Here is a 23,669-nt window from a genome sequence, read left to right as displayed (position 1 = left end):
TTTGCCCGCCTATCACAAGCTGGTGGCAGGCCAGACCCAAGTCACCCAGCTTTGCCTCAGCAGCTTGCTCTAGTTCTCATTAGTACGCATTTATTCAGTGGAAATTGGAAGACAAATGCTTGAAGGCATGTGAACTAAGTATAGCAAATTAGGTTTAAAGACTGAATATTTATAAGTATATGGAAAGTTTTTTTTTAATTCTAGAGCGAATTGAGAGCTGAGTGCTAGTTTTGGTATAAAAGAAATGAAGATAGAAAGGGGACGATTCTAAGAATAACAATACTATAAGCTTTTTCTTTCCATTTTGGAATCATGTAAAATCTCTCTGACAACACCTTATCAAATAAAAACCTGGCTTCTCTTTTGTGGAGTGCTTGCACAATTGAAGTTTAGCACCTCGTGTGTGAGAAGGGGGAGAAAATGAGGGTCATGTTCATTTGTTGCTTGGTTATCCCTTGGTATGTTTTAAATTGCCTTGTTTGTTCGGCACTAGCACAGAAACAGATGTTGCTCCACCGTGCAGGATAATTTACTGTACCTCCTGGTGCAGCATGGAAGTCCTCCCAGGGCCCAGCTGGTCTGTCAGTGGCACTGGCTGGTGTCTGCTCAACTATGACAACTACAAGTAGAGGCTGCAATTTTTTGATTGTGCAGTTGTCATTCTTCTCAACATATAGCTCTGCCTGCATTTGTAGTGGCGCTGGTGGAAAAGCTGCTGGCTTTTGTGTCTGTATGTTGTACTGCAGATCCACATAAGCTCAACTCTCCATTGTTGATAATAACACAACTCATTACTTTTGCCATCTAATGATTATCGGCATGAATGCTTAGAGCAAGAGCCAACCTCCTCTTGCACACATAACTGGTACTGGAAGGTAAAACAGATTTGTCACTTACGATCTGACTGCTAAGCCACACTTTGCGCTCCATTATTGTGATTAACTTCTGCATAAGATATGCTTGCCCAATTGTCATTTGTGATACTGTGGTGGGCGCAAGCTGCCATGCTCTCCAGGAGCACATCAGCCAATCAAATGTGACCACGTTATTCAGACTGTGAGATGCCTGCCCTGTCACAGCAGCCACCCCACCATTATTTCTGCTTTTGTATTTCTTCTCCTACTGGAGTTGTTGGGTGAACAGCACTGCTACATATGTCAGCTACCATTTCACACCACGAGCTAAAAGGATGCTACGCTATTGTTGATTCAGCAGAGCCAGGAGCAGTACATGGGAAGCAGACCCTTGCTTTTCACCATAGAAATGTTGGTTGTTGGTGTCCTGCCAGCTGAAATCCATCGTGTCAGGTGCCTTGTGGCTATCTGCAGTAGAGGCCATATTCCAAAACCAAAGTTCTTTTCTGGCCTCATCACCAACAAACCAATTTGACTCTGCCTGATTATAATAACGAAGGCAGTCCAAGAGAATATGCACAGGCTCACTGTACGTCACATTGAATCACCACACTGGCCACACAGAGCTGACCGCAGCCTCATTTCTTTAGACAAATGCATGCTTAAGGAAAAACCTCCTGGGAGAAGGCACCCATAGCCACTTGGTATCTCTTTGCAAGCTGTGCATAGATTTAAGTTTTACTCAAATAACACTTATTTTTGTTTTTTTGGCTGATGCAAGTCTTCACTGATGGGTTTGCCTTTAATAATCTAATAATTGGGTACTCTGTGTTTCAGAGCTTTGCTGAACATTAAGAAATTGGGATCTGTGTGTGCGTGGCAGAGAGAAAGAGAATGTGAGAAAGATTTCTAAATTGCAAGTCATAAACACAATCGTTTGTTATCCTGTGAAGAGAGAAAAACTCCATTTGCAGCTCTTTTTCACATTGCTGATTAGAACGAATCAAGTTTTATATTCTAGGACCCATTCATGTTGGTGGAAACAGAGTCAGTTTTGATTATGAAGGGAGAGATGCTGACCTAGACAGCAGCTACATGCTGATATGCATGCTATCAGAATGATTTATGCAAATTATGCATATTATTCCCAAAGGAATTCCTCCTCAAACTGCCAGGATAAATTGCCGGAAATTAGCCATAAAATCTGTCGTGCTAGGAGCAAAAGGTGAAGGCCACTGGGAAAGCAAGGACATTCAGCTTCTGGAATCTTCCATGAAACGAGAGTGGATGCGTTTCTCCCTGGATGCTTGCGAAAATGTGGTTTTCTTCTGAATCCTATAAGAGTATTTTCCCTTTGAATTTTTTCTAGCAAATGCTGACTCACATTTTATCTACAGCTAACATAAAAGAAATGAAGGGTTAAGCTGTCTCAGAAAGCAATACTTCAATTACTTTACTATTAATTGCCTAAGTGGTTTTTAAATGGATAAGCCTAGATTTAAAAGCATTGCTGGTCTGAAATTCACTCACGGGCAGTGCACTTTAACTGTGATATTATTTTAATTTCCAAGATCCTTAACACAGCATCCTTCTCCTGCACACCATTCATTCCAGCAAAATTCCTTATCAATGACTTTCTGCCTGCATACAGCACTACTGCCTCCTGCAGAGACGTATCTCCCAGCTGTGGTGGAGCGAAGCCCCTCTCCTTCTCACCCTCACTATCCTTAGCCACCCTTGTCTCCCCCTTGGTTCCCAATGGATGTGATGAAGAAATGGTTTCCTTGTCAATGAAAGCTGTTAGTCATGAGCTTTCATGGCAGAGTGAGAGCACGTTACAGGAGCAGGTATATTTCTGAAAGCTATTGTTTGTTTCCTTCAGAAAGCGTCATTTTTGAAACTTTTCGACTATGCTCATTTTCGGGCACCATACGTGTTATTGAAGAGGATTTAACTCTCAGTTCAGAAACCGGGAACTTCTGCCTGCGAAAGGGAGATATGCTGTGTGTCTTGCCTGCAGTCACACATACTGACCCTGAGATCTTCGAAGCTCCAGAGGTAAATGAGCATCAAACCCATCATTGCTACATCTCACCTATTTCAAGTACATCCATCTCCCTCATGAGCTCTCTTCCTTTCACCACTTTGTTCCAGAAGGCATGTGAGCTTCAAAACTTCTGTTTTTCTTTCTGATAGAAAAATGTTCCCCTTGACTAAGGTGTTTCCTAAGGATCTATCTTTGGAAAGTTGTGTGATCCATAAATAGAAATATAGTGATGAGGCTACATGCTGGTTGCTTTCAATGCACTTTGGCCCTTATAAAATTGGGTTCTGCCTGGAAGAGAATTGTTGAAAACTGTGGAGGGCTAGCTACGGGTAGGTGGCTGAGAGAGTAAATAATGACAACCATTTTGCTAAGTGTTTCCAAAGTGGAAACACTTTGTGGGAGGTTGACTATCCTGGAGTCAAATACCATCATTGTGTAGTTAAGCCCACATACTTTTTCACTAAAAGTATGTACCCTTTCTTGATCAATTAGTATGGCATTATGAACTTGAAATCGTAAAGCTTCTGCTCACGGGTGAAGCTCCGAGGGTAATTGTGTCATCTCCTTGTGTTTTTTTTCTGAGGCTGGAGTTAATGAATATCAAAGACTGGAAATTAATCCACCCTGGTTCATCCCTTAATACCACTTCAGAGAGTCACCACCTGCATGCAAATTGAATGCAGTCATATTCTGCCTGTGCTTCTCATGAAGTGATGTGGCTGCCACGGTTTATATGTGTGTGTGTGTGTGTGTATATATATATATATATATATATATAATGCCCTTTTTCAAAGGGGGACTTCTGTGTTCATTTGAGCAGTTTGTAGCTGAAATCCTTTAACTCTGGTTTCTAAATTGGATGTGCGGTAGCTAGGCTGAATTACGACATTGTTAAAATTTGGAAATCAGTAAAAGAGAATAGAATTCTAAGAAAATATGATAATGTGCACTGATTCCATCTGCAAAGGCAAATGTATTAGTAGCTATATTTTTTTTCATGCATTGTATACATGACATTCGCAAGTAAGGTATGTAGTATTCGTGAATAAATGAACACTGCATACAATTAGCTTTATCTCCACTTTAGTAAATATCAAAACAAACCACACACAAGGAGATATTCAAGAAATAGTGCAAATGAGTAGCTAATAATTGAAAAATACATCTAGATTTTAAAATAGTCTCCTAGCTATAATTTTTATTTAACAAAATTTTACTTTCTATTTTTATGAAATGATTATTCATTTAGTGTTTATGTCATGATAGTAAAATCAACTTTAAAGTCACAACTAGTAATAGACGTTTACCTGATCACCACTGTCTTTAGGGCATTGTTATTTGAGTTCCTGTTAGTTCCACTCTACTCACTTTACCTAATAAAAGAGACCTGCATGTAGATTTTCAGGAATTTAAAAATCAAAGTTAAAAATTAAGGGCATGCAAATTCATATTCTCCCTGTGGAATATTAAATAGCAATGCCCAAACTTTACATAATAAATTGATCAATCTTAATAGTAATCAGAAGAGTTTGCCTCATATTAAACAAGCTGAATAACTAAATTGCAATATTATGAAATTTTGCATTATTAGAGTAGCTCTAACTTGAGTTGATGAACACTTTCTGTTATTTACTAGATTTAACATTAGCCAATTATGCCTGACTAATGTTCAAATTCACTAGCTAATTTTTTTTTTGCCACAGCATTGTTTTCTTCAAATTAACATGTGAATGCTGATAATTCCTTGCACAGAAAAAATGATGCAATTCTATGCCACTTTTGGGATAGTTGGCCAGGTGTTATTCATTTTGTAAAGAATACTAAGCACTTACCACAGTCAGGCATATCGATTTACACTTTTGATTCTTAACAACTTAAGACAGTAGTAAGTAAATGCTATTGATGCCCATATGACAGATGTCCATCCCAAACCATCATGTGCTGACAGTTAAAAAGAGGAAAATTCTGTCCTTGGCCATTTGTCACTAAGAATACAGGCCAAGGGGCTCATTAGATTCATAATCAACACTACCTGCCTTTTGTATTGTACACACCTTGAGAAGACCTGATCTTAGAAGTAGGAAACAGATAATGACCATTAAGTCAGAAATAGGAGGAAGACTAACTCCAAATACAGGTGTAGCTATTCTTGGCTGATATGGAGACTGATGAACCATAGATTCCCTCAACTCAATGAGGCATGATTCAGAACATCCAAGCTCCAAAAGACTCTAGAATATTGCATTTCAAAAAATGGCCGTGATATTTCTTCATGCTTTACGACTTTTGCATATGCATCTCCAGAATTCCAGAATGTCCCTTTTTACTTCTGCCCTCAGAAGGCCTCAAATTACTTCATAAGAATCACCATAATTACCTCTTCTTTGACAATGTCTGATTCTCGCTTTATTCCTCAGAGAATTTGCCATCATCCACTCTGTGATCACATCACTCAGGATTCTGCAATTACTTGTTGATTTGTCTGGGTGTCTATATACTGTAAGCTCAAGAAGGGGAAAGAGCATGTCTTTCCCATCTTGGCATTCTTAGTGCTTGGCTTACGGGAGGTTGTCCATCAAACTTAGGTAAATAAGAGAATGCTTGGATGGATGTAAATGCATTGAAAATGAAAATATTTTTTAGTTAAAATTAGGACATATATTGCACATTCAAAGAGATATGGGCCCAAATAGATCAGATGAAGAAGTTGCTTGACGCCGGCGCCGCGGCTCACTAGGCTAATCCTCCGCCTTGCGGCGCCTGCACACCGGGTTCTAGTCCCGGTTGGGGCGCCGGATTCTGTCCCGGTTGCCCCTCTTCCAGGCCAGCTCTCTGCTGTGGCCAGGGAGTGCAGTGGAGGATGGCCCAAGTGCTTGGGCCCTGCACCCCATGGGAGACCAGGAGAAGCACCTGGTTCCTGCCATCGGATCAGCGCGGTGCGCCAGCCGCAGTGGCCATTGGAGGGTGAACCAATGGCAAAGGAAGACCTTTCTCTCTGTCTCTCTCTCTCACTGTACACTCTGCCTGTCAAAAAAAAAAAAAAAAAAAAAAAAAAAAAGAAGAAGAAGAAGAAGTTGCTTGTGTATGAATAACAATGCTTTCGAATTTGGTAAAAAACTGTGGTGAAAGGGTTGGTGCTGTGGTACAGCAAGTTAGGCTGCCTCCTCAAATGATAGCATCCCATTTATGCACTTATTTAAGTCCTGGATATTCCTCTTCTGATCCACTTCCCTGCTGTTGCTCCTAGAAAGGCAGCACTAGATGGCCCATGTACTTGGGCCCCTACTCCCCATGTGGGAGACCCATATGAAGCTCCTGGCTCCTGGCTTCTGTTTGGCCCAGCCCCAGTCATTGAGACCATTTGGGGAGTGAACCAGCAGGTGGAAGATCTCTCTGTCTCTCTGACTTCTCCTTACAAGTATAGAAATAAACATTTAAAAATACATAAATGAATAAATAGACAAGAAAGGAAATACCAGTAATGGGGCAACTGGCTACTTCTGAAGAAGCCCTCATCTCTTGCAAGCAGTTAGGGCTTGACCCAGTGTTCTCATTTCTTTTAAAAGAACCTGAAACATCAGACTTTTCAGTGCAACTTTCAGTTCTTAAATATTTGGCAAAATAAATTTTAAAAGACTGTTGGATAAACAAAAGATGTTTTGAGACCTAATTGGCCTTTTTTTTTTTTAACTTTTATTTAATGCATATAATTTTCCAAAGTACGACTTATGGATTACAATGGCTTCCCCCCCATACCGTCCCTCCCACCCACAACCCTCCCCTTTCCCACTCCCTCTCCCCTTCCATTCACATCATGATTCATTTTCGATTATCTTAATATACAGAAGATCAGCTTAGTATACATTAAGTATGGATTTCAACAGTTTGCTCCCACACAGAAACATAAAGTGAAAAATAATAGATGATTTTTTTAAATGATGATGAAATCAGAGCAGACCTATTGTCATGTTTAATCCCAGTGAGAGTCAAGTTGGGAATTGATAATTTCTTTTTTTTTTTCTTTTTCTTTTCTTTTTTTTTTTTTTTTACAGAGGATCAGTTTAGTATGCATTAAGTAAGGATTTCAACAGTTTGCACCCCCATAGAAACACAAAGTGAAATATATTGTTTGAGTACTCGTTATAGCATTAGATCTCAATGTACAGCACATTAAGGATAGAGATCCTACATGAGGAGTAAGTGCACAGTGACTCCTGTTGTTGACTTTACCAATTGACACTCCTGTCTATGGCATCAGTAATCTCCCTATGCTCCAGTCATGAGTTTCCAAGGCTATGGAAGCCCTCTGAGTTCTCCGACTCTTATCTTTTTTTTTTTTTATTTTTTTTTTTTTATTTTTATTTTTTGACAGGCAGAGTGGACAGTGAGAGAGAGAGACAGAGAGAGAAAGGTCTTCCTTTTGCCGTTGGTTCACCCTCCAATGGCCGCCGCTGCAGCCGGCGCACCGCGCTGATCCGATGGCAGGAGCCAGGATCCAGGTGCTTTTCCTGGTCTCCCATGGGGTGCAGGGCCCAAGCACCTGGGCCATCCTCCACTGCACTCCCTGGCCATAGCAGAGAGCTGGCCTGGAAGAGGGGCAACCGGGACAGAATCCGGCGCCCCGACCGGGACTAGAACCCGGTGTGCCGGCGCCGCAAGGTGGAGGATTAGCCTATTGAGCCACGGCGCCGGCCCCTCCGACTCTTATCTTGTTTAGACAAGGTCATAGTCAAAGTGGAGGTTCTCTCCTCCCTTCAGAGAAAGGTACCTCCTTCTTTGATGACCTGTACTTTCCCTAATTGGCCTTTAAGCTACTAATACAGAGCCTCTTTGTTAAGAATTATTCTTTCCTCAAAAGTTAGCTGATGGTAATGGTAGCCAGTCAGGTGGCTTTTGCCAATGTGGGAAAACAAATTGGCAAATGAAATTGAATACAATGAGAGAGAGCAAAAGAAATAACCTTTCTTGACTCTTCCTTCCCCTATGTTTACACATATTCATGTTATCCTCAAAGTCTAGATAGTCTACTAACTAGATTACTAGGAGTGAATAACTTTTTTAAATTATCTGAAGACTTTCCAAAGTTTTTGTCTATTATCAGACAGAATTCTCACAGCTGACTCAAGTTATCAGTAGTAAGTGGTGACCATTTCTCTTCTGCCAAAATGCAGTATCCAGAACTGGAGCTATGGAGAAGACCCAACCTGCTGATTTGATTTTTCTAGGTCCAGACTGCTAAGCAATAAAGGGAAACATGGTGACACTGTTGAGCTTTAGGGGAAAAAGCAGCAAAGATTTATGATGTCTATGCATTATCATAAAAATGTAGTCCCAGAGATGAAGAAACAGTGAAATGTCAGAGTAAATCCAGACTTTAAGTATCTCCCAAAAGCTCTGTAGTTGGAAGATCTTGTTTAATCTCAATTCTGTCCTTTCCTACTTCTCTGAGTTGTAGGACTAATAAAATGAGGAGTAAATTTGAAAGCCCTTGAAAAAAATGCTACATCATTTTACAAATTATGATATCAGTGCTTTTATTATTACCACTGATCTTAGAATACACTGGTAATGACAAATGAGGAAATACTCTTATTAATTTTTCATCTGTATTTCAGACAGAAATAGACTTCCAGCAGACTTCAGTGGAACCATCATATACTGAGCATTTACTATCCAGAAAGCTCTTTGATAGACATGGGTAACAGAATTTTTTAAAAAGACCCCTGTTGTTAACAACTTACAGTATAAGGATTTGTTCTTTATAGCCAGATGCTTCATAATGAGAGATTTTCTGCATGCCAGTAAATTGGCACTTCATAGCTACAATATTAAAACTACTGATGTGATGGTAAATCATAGGTTTGGAAAGCTCTGATTTGGACTGTTTGTCAATTTTCATGGAATTACATATTCTCACCTTGCTGAATTGCATGTTACCAACATGTAGACCCTGATTTGAGAGTTAGGAAGAAATGTACATTTTCTCACGAATTGGTGTAATCTGGCTGCAGCCTACCATTGCCATGAACCCAAGTCATAGAGTCTTTCCCCTAGTAGGGCTGTAAACCAAGGACAACAGTGCAGGCCCATAGTTATTCATGCAAAATATTGCAAATTTGGTTCCTCACTAGGAAATTATGACTTTTGTCAAGTTAAATTTCAATATTCTTAATTATCAATTGAATGGATACAAGACTCAATGATCATATCAAGGTGGCACCTACCTCAATAAGAACATATTTCATGCCTTTGTAACTTCAATACTTCACACACAGGAAGTGTTAAAAAAATCTGTAGGACTAAACAAAACATAATATTTGGAAACACAAATTTCTCTGTCATATATACCAAAAATTCTTCACTGTCTAGAAAATTGTATAATCTGTCCAATCTTGATTTCAAGTACTTCAATATTGTACCATTTTCTACTGTTGTGAGCAATGAATATATATCTATTTCTCATTGTCTACATGTTTATCTACTCATTCAATATCTATGTTTTCTTCAAATGCTTAAGGATTTTTTAAAAATATACTTTATTTTCTTGTATTTCTTAATTAAATCAACAAACATATGAAAACTCTGCTTTCCAACATCATACTGTTGGAGGCTTGGAAAATACATAGATAAATAAAATATTGTGACAGATACAATCCCCTGAGATGTTTTGGCTTTATCATCTCCCATGGGTTACCTCCATCCTCAGCCTAGTGGCTGGATAGCTGTGGAAATTCCAGCCATATTCACACATGATGGGATCCAGAGGAGGAAGGGTAATGAACTATTTATTGTTGTGTTTCTTTCTTCACAACAAGAGTTCTTCTTCAAGGTGTCCCCAGAGACTTTTCCTTTCCAGCACAGATCAGACTGGTTCACACAGATTGTACCAAATCAGTCATATGGGTCAGAGCCATGAGACTTCCATTTTCATTATTTAGATAAATTTTGTCTGATGGACGATATTGGGGAGTCAATTGTGTTACCCCTTATAGAAGCAGTGGGGATTTTTATTGTCTCTCCTTATCTCTGAGGATTTCTTTATTCTCATTCATTTTGTTTTCCTTTAATTGTGAAAAGCTGAGTTTATTACGGTCACTGAAACTATTTAAATCGGCGTGATAAATTCCACATTTAAGTTGTTCCAAATAAGTGGGCACATTGTGTGCTGCCAGAACATTTGTTTATGTCACTATGACCCCAAAATCTCAGAAGTGAGATTGTTATTACCCCCTCCCCCCATTTTTTGGCTAAAACCAAGCTACGGCCATAGCAGGCATCATAGGCCCTTCTTTTTTTTTTTTTTTTCTAAACTTTTATTTAATGAATATAAATTTTCAAAGTACAGCTTATGGATTACAATGGCTTCCCACCCCCCCCCATAACTTCCCTCCCACCCGCAACCCGCCCCTTTCCCGCTCCCTCTCCCCTTCCATTCACATCAAGATTCATTTTCAGTTCTCTTTATATACAGATCAGTTTAGCACATATTAAGTAAAGATTTCAACAGTTTGCACCCACATGGAAACACAAAGTGAAAAATACTGTTTGAGTACTAGTTATAGCATTAAATCACAATGTATAGCACATTAAAGACAGAGATCCTACATGAGGAGTAAGTGCACAGTGACTCCTGTTGTTGACTTTACAAATTGACACTCTTGTTTATGGCATCAGTAATCACCCTAGGTTCTTGTCATGAGTTGCCAAGGCTATGGAAGCCTTTTGAGTTCACCAACTCCAATCTTATTTAGACAAGGTCATAGTCAAAGTGGAAGTTCTCTCCTCCCTTTAGAGAAAGGTACCTCCTTCTTTGATGACCTGTTCTTTCCACTGGGCTCTCACTCGCAGAGATCTTTCATGTAGGTCATTTTTTTTTTTTTTTTTTTTTTTTTTTTTTGCCAGAGTGTCTTGGCTTTCCATGCATAGGCCCTTCTTAATATCAGTTCTTGCTCAAGTTCTTCATGACTGGGAAGTAAAATACACTGAAAGTTAATTATAACTCAAAAATAAATTTATGCCCATGTGTACTTTGAGCTTGATGGTGGTCATAGAGCAAAATATGTTAGCCATTTCCCTTTAGTTTCATAAAATAAACCACAAAATAGAAATTTCTAAAATGTTTATTATGAGGAAGCTCTATTGAAAGTGACTAAAAACTAGAAGAATGACATTACTGACCCACCAGAAGGCACTGAAGGAATTGACACTAATGTGAAGGACTTGACTATAAACAGTAGTTGTAGGTCATGAGAAAGGGAGAACTCTGTGTATAACATGTTTAACACTCTGGACCCTCAAATGGAAGCACATTCATTTTCACAAAGCACCTGAAGGCTATGATGATTTCTGGCATATTTATGATGTCCAGACAGTATAAAATCATAACCCAAATTTAGTTTTCCTTTTGCATTTTCTGGCAAAAAAACATGGGGCAACACTGAGATTTTTTGTAGCAAATAATTTCATAGCATACAAAGTTCACTTAAACTGATCTGGCATACACAGGGAGCTCTTGGGGAGATACTGGTCTCTTCAAATTGCTCACGAAGGAGGAAGCGTCAAGGCTAATCTTAGGCAAGTAAACTCCAGTCCCAGTAATAGAAGAAGATCACCAGGAAAGAGGTCTGTGTAGTAAATCTACTTCCAGCAATGGTGCGGTGTATGTCAGCCAAGGGTGTCCTCATTCATTCCTATGGGAATGAATAGATGTTTTTAGTTTTAGTGTCGTGATTTAAGAATTGTAAAAAAGTCTAAAAAGTGGAAGTCATTTTTAGTGCTGGTTAGCTTCTTTTCAGATACTTCCCAGAACTGTGGTAAAATACATTTCTCTGCAATTAAGCAGTTATAAGCATGCAGATTCATTTTACCATTATCATCGCATCAGCTTGCGTGTTGGAGGTGAATACAAATTATCCAAATTTTTCTACAGTTTAATACTTATCTAAATAAGTATCCTAGTTACTTGAGGATGAACACATATTTTTTAGTGACATCATTCATTGACATTAACAAGACTGGCAGTGAGTGAGATCATTTATGATAGATTCAGAACCTATCCACGTATTGTTAGGTTTTGACCATAACTTGAAAAACTTTGGATCTGATCTACTTCTTTGCATTTGACTTCATGTATCCCACATCAAAGTTATGTGCTGAGAAGGTTTAATGCTAATGAGCACCAACTACAGGAAATACATGATCATTCCCATGCAAGCTAAGATTATTAATTTAATCAGTGGTTTGATAAAGCATGGGCTAAAATAAGGTCTAAGACATTCAAGTGAGAGTTCAAAAGCATAACACCTTGGCAGCAAGGTAAAATTAAGAAGATAGCTCAAATACCCTAGGAAAACCTATCCCATAATATTCTGTAATAACTAAAATCTTACTTATTAAAACATATCAGAAGCCGGCACCACGGCTCACTAGGCTAATCCTCCGCCTTGCAAAGCCGGCACACTGGGTTCTAGTCCCGGTCGGGGCGCCGGATTCTGTCCCGGTTGCCCCTCTTCCAGGCCAGCTCTCTGCTGTGGCCAGGGAGTGCAGTGGAGGATGGCCCAAGTGCTTGGGCCCTGCACCCCATGGGAGACCAGGAGAAGCACCTGGCTCTTGCCTTCAGATCAGCGCGGTGCGCCGGCTGCAGCACACCAGCCGTGGCGGCCATTGGAGGGTGAACCAACGGCAAAAAGAAGACCTTTCTCTCTGTCTCTCTCTCTCACTGTCCACTCTGCCTGTCAAAAAAAAAAAAAAAAAAAAGAAAAAAGAAAGAAAGAAAGAAAGAAAGAAAGAAAGAAAGAAAGAAAGACCCAGTTGCTCCGTGCTAATGCACGTGGGAAAGCAGTGGAAGATGGCCTGAGTGCTTGGGCCCTGCACCCCATGGGAGACCAGAATAAGCACCTGGCTCCTGCCTTTGGATCAGCGCGGTGCGCCGGCCGTGGCGGCCATTGGAGGGTGAACCAACGGCAAAGGAAGACCTTTCTCTCTGTCTCTCTCTCTCACTGTCTAACTCTGCCTGTCAAAAAAAAAAAAAAAAAAGAAAACAAACAAACAAACAAACAAAAAACACATATCAGAAACACCTGCCACACTAGAGTTATCCCTAGGAGAATTCAGAGGAGAATTTCATAGCAGAAATACACTACACTGTCAAAAACAAGCAATATTGATATTATAGCTTACTTCCTCCCTAGTGTTTTTATCTCAATCTTATTATTTTATCTATTTAATCCAAATATAAGGACTGAATCCTAAACTCACAGTTCTCATCCACCAATGGCTCTTTAGGAAGAGAGATAAGAAAAGCAAATTAGGAATTTATAGTTAGGCAGCTCTTGGTGTTAATAGGATTCATTATTTCATGATAACAGTAGCAATACAACAGAAGCCCTTGACTTCTCCCCAGTTTCAGTATGTCCATTGCCCATATGTCAAGACACACCTTATATGGCAAAAATAAATGTACAGCCTCCATACTTAGGAAGCTCAGCATGCGTGCTATTGTTTAAATATAGTTTGTCCCCTCCAAGCTTCTTGTTGAAATTTGACTGTCATTGTAGTGGTACTAGAGGTGGGGCCTTTAAGAGGCAATTAGGTCATTAAGAGGATAATGCTGTTTTTGCATGAGTTCTGGCTCTCATAGGACTGTATTAATTACTGTGAGAATGGGTTGACAACTTCTTTTTACCTCTTTCACATGTGCTACTTACCTTTCTGCTTGCTGCCATGAGTGGAAGTAGCATTGGGCCCGCAGTGATGACATGGAGTTGAATTTCATACCTTTCAGAATCATGAGCCAAAATAAACCTTTCTTCTTTATGAATTATCCACTCTCAGATACTCTGTTATAACAACAGAAAATAGAATCACAGGAAGAGAGAAAAATGTAGAAAAATAGAATTAAAAAGATGTTTATAATTGGTGAAAAAAATTGAAACCCATGCATGTTGTTCATAATATGCACTTTTCATGAACTTGCTGAATACTGTACATATGCATGGATTTCAGTATCTTTTTTTGTTGTTGCGTTTAATGACTGGAACAAAAAATATCTAAAACTGCAGCTTTTGAAAGAACCTCTTGTTCTTGCTGGTCTTGTACCTGTCTTCAAACTTGACCTTGTCCTGTCACTGGGATTTGCGTTTAAGAGCAAGGTCTCTGAAGACATCCTTGTTGACTTCAGTTTTGTCCAAGGGAATATCCACAGAGTTCCTAATGGGCATGTGGTTATTATAGTCATAAATTTTCACAAAAGTCTTGGTCTTTGACTTTTTGGCTATTTTCTTCTTGCCCTTAGCAGCTGTGACTTTACAGTGATAGTGGTCAAATGCAGCCACCAGAGAAAGCATGGTTGTAGAGGTGACCTGAGGTTCCATCATCATGTTCTTCTCAATGATGGCTTTGTGTCTCTAGTAGCATCCGGCCAGGACCAGCACCACTTTCCCAGGTTTCATTATCTTCACCATTTCAACAACAACTACTAGGGCCTATAGCAAAAAGATTTCAGTATTTTTTTTTGGCACAAAAATAAATTTATCTCCATGAACTTTTTGAAGTTCCCTCACATGAACAGGAAAGACAAGTCACCTGGGTGTTTGAATTTCACTTTGACAGGAGACAAGTAACATCCTAGTAATATTTAGGTTTATTGAAAGTCCACACATGATTTGCACTTAGTCAAGCTTTATCTTCTGGCATTTGCCAAATTAAAGGGAGTGTTTTCCAACAGGAAGGTAGAGCTAGCAAACCTGTGGACCTGAACTCAAACTATTTCACATAAAATTTTAATTCTAATGTTGTCTGTTCTTCTTTATAGGAGTTTAGATTTGACCGTTTTACAGAAGATGGTAAAAAGAAAACGACCTTTTTCAAAGGAGAGAGAAAGATCAAGTATTACCTATCACCATTTGGATTTGGAGCCAGCAAGTGTCCAGGACGATTTTTCGCAGTTAGTGAAATAAAGCAATTGTTGGTTTTGCTTTTAACTTATTTAGATTTGGAATTAATTGATGATAAACCTATAGGACTAGACCATAGCCGTTTGATGTTTGGAATTCAGCATCCTAATTCTGATGTTCTATTTAGGTACAAGGCAAAATCTTAGAGAAGCTAAAAGGGCATCAGAAAAATCTATCAAAATGTCCTAATTTCATCCATTTGTTTTTAATTCCTGCAAAGGTAATTTCTCTTTTTTTAAAAAAAAATGGTGATTTTTATTTGATTTAAGGTTAGTACAGTTTATTCTTGGTCACAAACATCATAAAATAAGACAGCATGGTGGCATGGAAAGTGGACAGCAAAATGAATATAATGATAAGCTCACAATAGTTTTTCTTAGCTTCAATTTGTGATTTTTTTCTTGTTTTAATAAATGTCCCCTCACAGCAATTGACTTGGTACTGCATGATTTTTTAAAAGTCACTCAAAGTATTCAATTCATAAAAACACATTGTAGGTACCACTGGAAAATGTTCCAGTAAGAGGTAAAGGCTAGTGTTTAGTCTCAACCATTATCCTAATGGTTGAGATGTCAGTTAAGATGCCCACATCCCATGTCAGACTTCCTAGCTTTGACGGCTTTCTCTGGCTTCTTTCTCCAGTTTTGTACCAGTGTAGATGCTGAGTAGTAGGAAGAGTTGGCTTCAGTAATTCTGTCCCTGCCACCTATGTGGGAGAACTGGATTGAATTCCTGGCTCTTGGCTCCAACCTGGCCAAGCCCTGGATGTTGCAGGCATTTGAGGGAGTGAACCAACAGATGGATACTTTTTCTCTTTGTTTGTCACATTGCATCTCAAATAAATAATTTTTTTCAAAACAGAAAATTGTTCTGGAAAGACAGGCAGTCCAAAAAATTCTAAATTCTCAGAGATCTATGAAATTAAATTTCTATGAGTGACACTGAGTGAAAATTTTCCCTTCAAGTATAATATCAATAATATCTATATATTGCCAGAACATATTTGCATTGAATGAGTTTTACAATAGATTAAATACTTTGACTTCACATCAACATTTAATCACCCACAAATGTTCTTTATTACTTTGTATACTATGTCTCAGTAGTACAAAATTTCTTGTTCTGTAAGACCTTCCATGTTCAAATTAGATACTGATAAGATGTCATGTATAAGAAAACAGAAAACCTATTATATATTCAGCAATTGCCCTAGACATCAGTATTAGGTTTATTATAAGAGTAAATACTGAAATCATTGCAGCATTGATTGTAGCATTTGCCTTTAGTGTGAACTATAAGGGTTATACTAATGTTGCAATGAGCTCTTTCCTAAATGTTGCCATTTGTATAAATTGAGAAACTAGATCATGGTGTTTTGCTCTTGCCATCTCACCTTTTGGACTTGGAATTTATTTGTGTTATTCTGAATTGCAGCATTGTGTAATGCAGTATAATTTTATCTGACACAATGTAGCACTGCATCAGTGATCCAGAGATTTCTATTATCAGATTATAAAGTTATTGGCATTTGACATAAGTGATGATGTAATATTTCAACAGGCAAGGCAGATAATAAAACTCCATTAATTCATATCACATTAATTGGAACTTCTAATATTTCAGAAATTTGCTGATAAATAAAATTGATTTTAAAAATAAAATAAAATTGATTTTTAAAATAAAATATTTACTGTGCTTTATAAGTAAGTAAGATATTCTAGCATTGATTTTCTCTTTCCTCAAGTCCATGCTCTAACTGTCCCTTTAGTGAAGATTTGCTGGGGTAAATTCTGGTTTTTGCTTGATTGATGATATCTGCATTTTCACCCTTATTATTTTTTTTCCTTTTTCTTTCTTTTTTATAGTTGTACAAATTTATGGGATACAAAGTGATGTTATGATTTACAATATAATGTGGAATTGCTAAATCAGACTAGAGAACATATCTGTCAACCCAAATGCTTCATATTTTCTGTGGTGAGAACATTAAAGTTTAGTCTTAGCAATCTTGAAATTTCTAATACTCTTTCTTACTAGCTATGTTTACCACACAATGCAATAGAGCTAGAGTGAAAAACATATTTCTTCTGTCTGAGATTTTATACCCTTTACTTATCATCTCTCCATTCTTGCCACCACCTATCCTCTGTAAAACCACTATTCTTGTGTCTGCTTCTATGAGTTTGTTTAAATTCCACATGTTAGTAAGAGCATGTGAGATTTGTCTTTCTGCGCCTGGCTTATTTTATATATTGTGGTATTTCTCATTTCCATCCATATTTTTTCAATAACAAGATTAACTGTTTTTTTTTTAAGGCTGGATAGTATTCCGTTGTACACACACACACCACATTTTCTTTATCCATTCATCAATTGATAGATACTTAGGCTGATTCCATAACTTGGCTATTTTGAATAGTGCTGCAAGAAATACAGGAGTATAGCTGTCCTTACAACAAACTTGATTTCAAATCTTTTGAGTAAAATGCCCAGAAGTGAAATGACTAAATGACTTTATTCTTTAAAGATAGTTTGCGGGATGAACAAGTTTAGGTGAAGAGTTGATTTCTCACAACACTTTGCAATGCTATTATGTTTCTTAATGCTTCCCTTTGTTATTAAGAGTCAAGTTACTTACTTTGCAGGTAGCCAGCCTCCTCCCTCTGACTGCTTTAACATGTTCTGTTTGTCTTTGATATTCTTAGCTTCTTTCTCTTTGTCATGCTTGCATGTCATGTTGCTTTTTGACTCTGAGAATTGGGTTAATTCATGAACTGTAGACTATTCTTGGACATTCTGTATTTGAGTATTACCTTTCAAACTCTACATTAGATCTTATCACTCTATACCTCATGTTGTTTTACCTTTTCTCCCCTTATTTCTCTCTCTGACTTAAATTTCAGGTGATTTCTTTAGATGCCTTTTCTTGGCATGGTATATCTAATCTGCTCTTTAACTCATCTATTGAGTCTTTTCCTTCCTTCTTTATATTTTAAACTGAAGATCATAGCATTGGGCGATCATACTCTTCATACTCCTTAATTTATGGTACACAATTACAGGTGGTCCAAGCAATGATTGTCTGGTTTTATTCCCTTATTCTATTTTATCCCTAATTTCCAATATCATATTAATTTCCACTATAGATCAATATTCTTATGTGTTTGATGTGTGTGTATTTGTAAACTTTTATAAAATATGTATTATTGACATAGCTGTTATGTTTGTAAGTCACATGAATGCATTTTTCTATAAATCATATCCTTCATAGCTTTCTTATTAGACTCTGTTTTACAGGATATATCTGTATTGTTTTGCATACATTTAAACTGTTGCTTCAATTGCTATGTACAATTCCATAATGTGCATTCACCATATTTTAAAGCTCTATTCATCCAAGGATGAACCCTATGTCAGTGGGACAATTAATGTGGGGCAGATGCCAAAGAAAAAATTAAAAACCCTGGGATGGACATTTGGCATAAGGGTTAAAACACTGCCTTGGATGCTTGCATTCCATATCAGAGTCCCTCGGTTCAAGTCCTGGCTAGCATTCCTGATTCCAGCTTCCTGCTGATCCATACTCTGGGAGGCAGCAGGTAATAAATGACTCATGTAGCTGATTCCCTGCCACCCATGTGGGAGACTGAGCTCCCATCTCCTGGATCTGACCCAGCCCCAGCTATTGGAGACATTTGGGGAGTGAACCAGTTTTTAGAGATTTCTATCTGCTTGCCTCTCTTTCTGTAACAAATTTTTTAAAAAAGCTATATGAATGTTGTAGAGTTGGGGGTTAGTCCTCCTGCTGGGATCGCTGCATCTTCTAGTGGCAATACACCTGGGATCTAGTCCTGCCTCTGCTTCTGATTCAGTGTGCTGCAAACGAGCACTCTGGGAACAGTAGGTAACTGGCACTCATATGGGGAGACCCACCTGGAGTTCTTGGCTCCTTAATCTAGCCTGGCTCAATCCTGGTTATTGCAGACATTTGGGGAATGAATCAGCAAATGGAAGATGACTCCCTCTCCCTCATTTTCAAACAAATTAAAAAAAAAAGCTTAAAAAGAAAAAGCTCTAAAGCACCTCTCCTCCCACAACTATACCCAGCCTCCTCCATCACTGGGCTGCTAAAAGCCTGGTTTCTCATACACAGAAACACACCCAGAGTTTGTGACATTCTTCATCTTCCCAGGTATGTCTCTATATGAATCCTCAGATCCATTCAGCCATCTCTGTCCCTTTGCTCGGGTCTCCATGGTTGTTGAGTCAAATGCCAATCTCCAGTTTATCAACCTTCAAGTTTTCCATTCCATGAGGCTTGTTAAATTTAATGATAACAATTTGAAAATTCTTTGTTCTTCATATCTGCAAGGTCATTTTAAATATCTTATTCCTTCATCATATACTTATCCTCTTTCATTGCTTTAATTATATTAAGATTTTTTTTTTTTTTTTTTTTTTTTTTTTTTTTTGCCAGGCAGAGTTGGACAGTGAGAGAGAGAGTTATAGACAGTCAGAGAGACAGAGAGATAGGTCTTCCTTCCATTGGTTCACTCCCCTAATGGCTGCCAGGAGCTGGGTACTTCCTCCCGGTCTCCCATGAAGGTGCAGGGACCCAAGCACTTGGGCCATCCTCCACTGCCCTCCCGGGCCACAGCAGAGAGCTTGACTGGAAGAGGATTAACTGGGACAGAATCAGGTGCCCCAACCGGGACTAGAACCCGGTTTGCCGGCACCACAGGCGGATGATTAGCCAAGTGAGCCATGGCGCCGGCCAGGATTTTATCTTTTGTATCTGATATTTCATTGGTGTTTTGTTACTCTGACTCAATTTATTTTTCCTTTATTTATTACTTGAGATGGCTTATTTGTTGAATCCATATTTTGGAATTTTATCTCTAGAAAAATTTAATAACTGAATTTAAAATTCATTTCTCCAGAAAGAAGTTGTGTTTGTTTTTGTTTGTTGATATTACTGTCAAACTCAGATCACTTTAAATTTTTAGCTTATATTTTTGGGATAGAGAAATAAGGACTACTTAGGTTTGTGGGGTCCAGCACTAAATGAGGTAGAATGTAACCTTATGATTAGGAATAGACTGGGGCCGGCGCTGCGGCTCACTAGGCTAATCCTCCACCTTGCGAAGCCGGCACACCGGGTTCTAGTCCCGGTCGGGGCGCCAGATTCTGTCCCGGTTGCCCCTCTTCCAGGCCAGCTCTCTGCTATGGCCAGGGAGTGCAGTGGAGGATGGCCCAAGTGCTTGGGCCCTGCACCCCATGGGAGACCAGGAAAAGCACCTGGCTCCTGGCTCCTGCCTTCGGATCAGCACAGTGCGCCAGCCCCAGCGCACTGGCCGCGGCAGCCATTGGAGGGTGAACCAACGGCAAAGGAAGACCTTTCTCTCTGTCTCTCTCTCTCACTGTCCACTCTGCCTGTCAAAAAAAAAAAAAAAAAAAAAAAAAAAGTAATAGACTGGAAAGATTTTCTAGGTTGGTTGTTTCTTTGATCCAGAGGCAAGAACTTGTGAGACAGGCAAAAATTTCCAAGTCTGGCTCTGCAGAGCACTTTCTTTCTAGCTTACCTCCTAAATATATTGGCTCTGCAAAGTCTTGCCTTTTTGGTGAGGTCTTGGATTTCATGCACACCTATGCCCAGCTTGGGTTCTAGGCTTTGTCTCTTGCCTTCTACAAACCATCATCCATTCATTGTATGTTAGGTCATCTATTCTACGATAGATTCTGAAGTGGAAACCTCTATATTGTTAAATGCAACTTAGTAGTACACTTTCATAATACTACAGCAAAAAGAAAAGAGACAGTATTTTCACTTTAATTTCTACTTAGCATGTAATTAGAAATGTGTGCAGAATTTTAGAATAGAAAGTAAGAACAAATATAGTGGTTGAGTAAAGATTACATAAATGGAATAGATAATAGAATCAAAACAAAACAAGAAAGTCTTGTGATAAACATAACTTCAGTAACTAAAGAGTGCTTAAGAATAAAAAATGTCATGGTGAAATAAGTCAAAGGTACAGTTTCTAGGTGTGATATTCTGGTCGGCGCTGTGGCTCACTTGGCTAATCCTCCGCCTGTGGTGCTGACAACCCCGGTTCTAGTCCCTGTTGGGGCACTGGGTATTAATCCCAGTTGCTCTTCTTCCAGCCCAGCTCTCTGCTGTGGCCCAGGAGGGCAGTGGAGGATGGCCCAAGTGCTTGGGTCCCTGCACCTTCATGGGAGACCGGAAGGAAGTACCCAGCTCCTGGCGGCCATTAGGGGAGTGAATCAATGGAAGGAAGACCTATCTCTCTGGTGTTTTCAAGTCACTTTGGCTCTTAGTAGGTCAGTGCCATCATTTGTAAAATAAAAATAATAGGGCTTTTCTGGCATCAGGGTTCAATCTGAGGACTAAACGCAATACCATGTGTGTGCTTATTTTGAAATGTATATTGCCATACACAAATGGAAACTTTAATTGAGATGTTTAAGTAATGAACCTTTTAAAAATTACTCTTATGGGACTGGTGCTGTGGGTTAACGCCCTGGCCTGAAGCACTGGCATCACGTATGGGTGCTGGTTCTAGTCCCAGCTGCTTCTCTTCCGATCCAGCTCTCTGCTACGGCCTGGGAAAGCAGTAGAAGACGATCCAAGCACTTGGGCCCCTGCATCCACGTGGGAGACTGGGAAGAAGCTCCTGGCTCCTGGCTTAGGATCGGCGCAGCTCCGGCTGTTGAGGCCATCTGGAGAGTGAACCATCGGATGGAAGACCTCTCTCTCTCTCTCTCTCTCTGCCTTTCCTCTCTCTGTGTAACTCTGACTTTCAAATAAATAAATAAATTTTTTAAAAAATTACTCTTACATATTTGCTAAAGTAAATAACTTCTATAGTCATTAGTTGACTCATTATTCATGTATTCAATGAAACATTTGTCAAGCTTTTCCTTTATTCTGGCTAGGAAGCTACACAGTGGATCATCCTTTCCATTCAATAACACATAATGTATTAGGGAAAACAACACATACACAACTAATTTACTATAAATGTAGTTGTACCTAATCGTATCTCTTTAAGACCATCCTAAAATTCTGATTTATCATTAATTCTAACTAGCACAGTCATTCCAAAATAGTGTCCCATAATGAGATATTACTGTATAAATTATATATAATAAAAATATATATAATAGATATGGTGATAATATGATAAAAATAAACAAAACTAAATAGTCATTGAAGCTTCAGAATGATTTTAAAAACTATGTATGCCATAAAAACCTACCTTTTCATTTTTATAGGTTTCATTTTATAGATTTAATTTTTATAGAAATTAATCATTACCAAGATACTGCTTTAAATAAATGACCAAAAGCAATGAAGCATTCACTTAGCAAAAAGCAAATGTCCCAAAAGAATTAAGAGAAAGTTATTTACTAATAGATAGTTATTTACTAATAAATAAGCATGCTTCTATGTAGTCTGTACAGCAACCTTTATCATCTTTGTTTTGGCTTTCCAGGTGCACTTCATTACAACTCCATTTAATCATTAAGTTTTGGATCACAAATCTAAGGCATAGGAGCTTCCATACTAAAATCTAAATGGGTTATCTTTGCTTGTTTCATCATAAAGAAAAAGTGGAGTGGGCATTCAGGCCACTGTGTCCCACATCAGAGTACCTGGGTTCACTTCCCAGCTCCAGCTCCTGACTCCAGCTTCTTCCTAATGAAGACCCTTGGAGGCAGTGGTGATGGTTCAAGTACTTGGATTCCTGCCATGACTTGGATCAGATTCCTGGCTTCCAGCTTCTGCCCAGCTAGCTCCAGCCCAGCCAGCCCTAGCCCTTGTGGATATTTGGGGAGTGAATAAGCAGCCAGAGGTGCACTTTCTCTTTCTCTCTCTCTCCATCTGTGTATGTGTGTTTGTGTGTGTGTGTGTGTGCATCTCTCTCTCTCTCTCTCTCTCTCTCTCTCTCTGTTTTTCTTTCAGTGTATGTGGGAGTGTGGGTGGTCTGCCTCTCAAGGAAATAAGTATATATATATATATATATATATATATATATATTTAATTTGGGTAATTCTCTGTAAGCATCTTATAATTTTTAAAGATTTATTTATTTATTTGAAAGAGTTACACAGAGAAGCAGAGGCAGAGAGAGAGAGAAGTCATCCATCCTCTGCTTTACTCCGCAGATGGCCACAATTGCTAGAATTGCGCTGATCCAAAGCCAGGAGCCAGGAGCTTCTTTCAGGTCTCCCACGTGGGTGCAGGGGCCCAAGGACTTCCACTGCTTTCCCAGGCCATAACAGAGAGCTGGATAGGAAGTGCAACAGCTAGGACTCAAACCGGCGCCCATATGGGATGCCAGCACTGTAGCCAGCGCCAAACATCTTATAATTTAACAATGGAATCTTAAAACACTTCAAAGACCAAAGCACAAAATTTATCTAGGCTTTGATGTTAATATAAAAGAGTGACAATAATTAGTTAATCAAGAATTTACCAATATTGTAAACTATTATTTACTTGCACTGCATTATTAGGTATTCGTATTCACATACTCAATTAAGAGAAAGTTAGCATGCTGAGATTATATCCCCCGTAGCATTTTTTCAAATTATAATGAGTGATCACATAAAACTCTCCAGTATTCATCTAAGGCAATTATTACTTACTCTACTTCAGAGTGTTAATCTAAATCAGTGATCATTGATGTTTGCACTTTTTAGCTTAAATGTTTTTGTTTACACAATTTTCTAGAGTAAGATAAATTTAATTCATGAAAACTCAACTACACAATTTTAAAGGGTGATTAT

At 38.7% G+C, this 23,669-nt stretch overlaps 1 protein-coding gene and 1 pseudogene across 2 annotated transcripts in view; one reads left to right on the top strand and one right to left on the bottom strand.

The window, feature by feature from the left end:
* The window catches only part of CYP7B1 (cytochrome P450 family 7 subfamily B member 1), a 205,905-nt gene extending 189,366 nt beyond the window's left edge, over window positions 1-16,539 (top strand). For both annotated transcript variants that reach the window (XM_008255573.4, XM_070075097.1), the window contains 2 exons: window positions 2,737-2,912; window positions 14,714-16,539. In XM_008255573.4, the coding sequence (XP_008253795.1) occupies window positions 2,737-2,912; window positions 14,714-15,001 (464 nt within the window). In that variant the 3' untranslated portion in view covers window positions 15,002-16,539. The remainder of the gene's footprint in view (window positions 1-2,736; window positions 2,913-14,713) is intronic.
* On the bottom strand, window positions 13,950-14,363 carry LOC100351396 (large ribosomal subunit protein eL27-like; annotated as a pseudogene).
* Window positions 16,540-23,669: the final 7,130 nt, after the last annotated feature.

The sequence above is a fragment of the Oryctolagus cuniculus genome, chromosome 6 (assembly GCF_964237555.1).
Source record: "Oryctolagus cuniculus chromosome 6, mOryCun1.1, whole genome shotgun sequence".
Lineage (NCBI taxonomy): Eukaryota > Metazoa > Chordata > Mammalia > Lagomorpha > Leporidae > Oryctolagus > Oryctolagus cuniculus.
The sequence above is the reverse complement of the archived record's forward strand: the minus strand, read 5'-3'. Positions and strand labels throughout refer to the sequence as shown.